Source organism: Nematolebias whitei, chromosome 17 (assembly GCF_014905685.2).
Source record: "Nematolebias whitei isolate Nwh7 chromosome 17, NemWhi1, whole genome shotgun sequence".
In the NCBI taxonomy this organism is placed as follows: domain Eukaryota; kingdom Metazoa; phylum Chordata; class Actinopteri; order Cyprinodontiformes; family Rivulidae; genus Nematolebias; species Nematolebias whitei.
In genome coordinates, this window is record NC_056514.1 from 33,748,509 (window position 1) to 33,751,312 (window position 2,804).

General features: G+C 37.3%; 1 protein-coding gene across 1 annotated transcript in view; it reads right to left on the reverse strand.

The window, feature by feature from the left end:
- Positions 1-2,804, reverse strand: part of LOC119423529 (NLR family CARD domain-containing protein 3-like) — a 13,158-nt gene extending 10,354 nt beyond the window's left edge. The window contains exon 1 of the mRNA XM_037690926.1: positions 2,558-2,804. Coding sequence (XP_037546854.1) covers positions 2,558-2,804 — 247 coding nt within the window. The remainder of the gene's footprint in view (positions 1-2,557) is intronic.

A 2,804-nucleotide genomic window follows, 5' to 3' on the forward strand; every position in this document is an offset into this window, starting at 1 on the left:
TTTTTTAAATATGATTATGTTACTTTTGGATTAAAACAACATTTTGAGTTGCTATATTGCTATATAACATTGAATTTTAACTCTATTTCCTAAATAGGCAAATATTTGCTAGCTGTTTTATTAGTTCTGATGTTTTTTATTATAAAAAGTCACTAACATTAATTCAATTAGCTATGCTGAACCGTTTCGTCCTTCATCCAAAGAACTTCATCAGTCTGAGGAGCCACAACAAATTCAGTCCCACAAGCTGCACACTCACATAGTGGGCCAACCAGTTTGATTGGTATGTTTTCTGGAGTCCACCCTCTCCCCTGTCGACTACTCTGAGGCAGCCATGGACAAAGTGATCAAAACATCAAAGTTCATGCTCAATAATCCAGGTAGAAAATCCCATAAAGTTAAGTCAGCACCTCTGGACGGTTTCTTTTTTTGTTGAAACTTTGATGTTCTGAACCACTTTGGCTATGGCTGCCTCAGAGGAGTCGACAGAGGACTCCAGAAACCATCTTATCACCAGCAAACTGGTTGGTCCACTTTGGGAATGTGCTGCTTGTGGGACTGAGTTTGTTGTGGCTCTTCGGACTGATGAAGTCCTTTGGATGAAAGATGAAACATCTCAACATAAAATAAACTGTCCAGATGACCTGACTGACCTTTGTTGGATTTTTTTTACCTGGATTATTGAGAATGAACTTTGATTTTAATTAGCTATGGTCATTTAAAGTGTAAGAATAATAGTCAAAATAAATCATCCCTTTGTTAATCTTTCGTTTTAAAAACATTTTTAAGTTTAACCTCGCTTCACTCTGCACTGCAGTGTTATAATTTGAACACAAGGTGGCAGCAAAGTCCAGGTTTTACTGGAGCAGTTTCATTAAATAAATAAATAAATTTAGACTTTAATTAATTAAAGTCAAAATTAATTGATCCAATTTAAGATGCTACGACTAGCATAGAGTTAAACGACAACACTTGTCACAGCAGGATGTTTTGATGTCTTACAGAACTGAACAGAAACTGAAAAAAATCCTTCAAGAGCAGCGAGGCGTAGAGGATGAGAGCTCAAGCAGAACCAGGAGGAGTTCTGTTGATTCACTGGACTGAGATTTACTGTGACTGCTGGATATGAGCTCCGCAACCTGGAAAGGAAGAAGCGGGTATAGATAAAGGATGGATGTGATACACTAAGGCCTACAAGTAACCATAAGTCTCTTATTTAAAAAAAATACATATATATTTATATGTCATAGTTTCTGTTAAAGTGAAGGTTCAGAATGCTGAAATGGACAAATGATCAATTACTAAAAGTCTTGCAATGAGCTTATAAATAAAACTAGAGAAATTGCATTTCCTGTGAAAATGCAGTGTAAATGCTTATTGCAGAAAAACATGCTGAAATGTAGCTGAAATGGAGAACAAGCTTAAATTAGCGGAAGAAAGCAGAAAAATTGCATATTTGCTTAATTAGGTTAAATGAGCACAAAAGTTAGTAAATATTATTATTTTTAAAAAGGCTGAAATTAGCAAGAAATAGCTGAAAAGTAGCTTAAACGGCAGAAAGATGCACAAATTACCTGAAGAAAGTGGAGAGAGCAAAACTGTGCCCAATTAGGCTGAAAGAACCAGAAATTAGCACAAAATGGGAATTATATGAAAAAAAAAAGAAATTTTGGGGAAAAAACAACAACAGCTGAATAGTAGCTAAAAAAAAGCAGAAAGGAGCGTAAATTACCAGAAGGAAGTGAAGAGACCACATTTACGCACAACTAGGCTTAAAGTTGCAGAAATTACCACAAAAAAAAGTGGAAATTATATGAAAAAAGCTGAATTTATCAAAAAACAGCTGAATAGCAGCTAAAAAAACAGAAAGAAGTAAATTACCGGAAGTGGAGAGAGAGAGAGAGCACATTTTTGCTGGATAAGACTAAAAAAAGGTTGAAATGAGTGCAACAAATGTGGAATTCACTGGAAAAGCCAAAATTAGCATAAAAACAGCTAAATAGTAGCTGAAAAGCAGAAACCTGAAACTTGTAGAAAGAAGCATAACGAGCTGAAAATAACAGAAAGAAGTTAGAAGAAGCACAAAAAGCCAAATACAGCTGAAAGGAACACAAAACAGCTGAAAAACAGCTGAAATTAGCTGATTTATTTATTTATTTAAATTGTGCACAAGGAAGCTGAAAGAAGCTTAACTGGAACAAAATGTGAAAGGAGCAGTAAAAGGTTGTAAACAGATCAAAAGATATGGTGTAAAATGAAAAGCAGTTGTGTGAACGCTTAACAAGCGTTCAACAAGAACAAAACAAATCAACCAAAGTTTATGCCAAGCTGCTAAAACCCACAGAACTATACTAAACTAGCTTTGCCTCAGGAGGAGGGGTTCAAACATCTGGGGGTCTTGTTCAGAGGGGATGGCAGGATGGAGGGGGAAAGGGTTGAAACCGATCAGGACCTCATCTCTAGTAATGAGGGTGTTGTTCTGTCCTGTTGTGGTGAAGAAAAATCTGAGCCAAAAGCATAAATTCTTGATGTGCTACTTCTACCTTCCAACCCTCACCCATGATCAGATGTGGAACATGGCAAGAATAGATCATGGATGAATTAACGTCCCTTTTAAGGCGGTTGGGTTCAGACAGGATGAGCAGCTCGTCGTCTGGGTGGATGGAGCAGAGTTGTAGCTCCTCCACACTGAAAGGAGTCTCTGAGGTGGTTCCAACATCTGCTCCCTCTGGAAGTTTTCTGGGCACGTCCCATTGGAGGGAGACCCTGGAGCAAACCCAAAACTTGCTGGAAGAATTATGCAT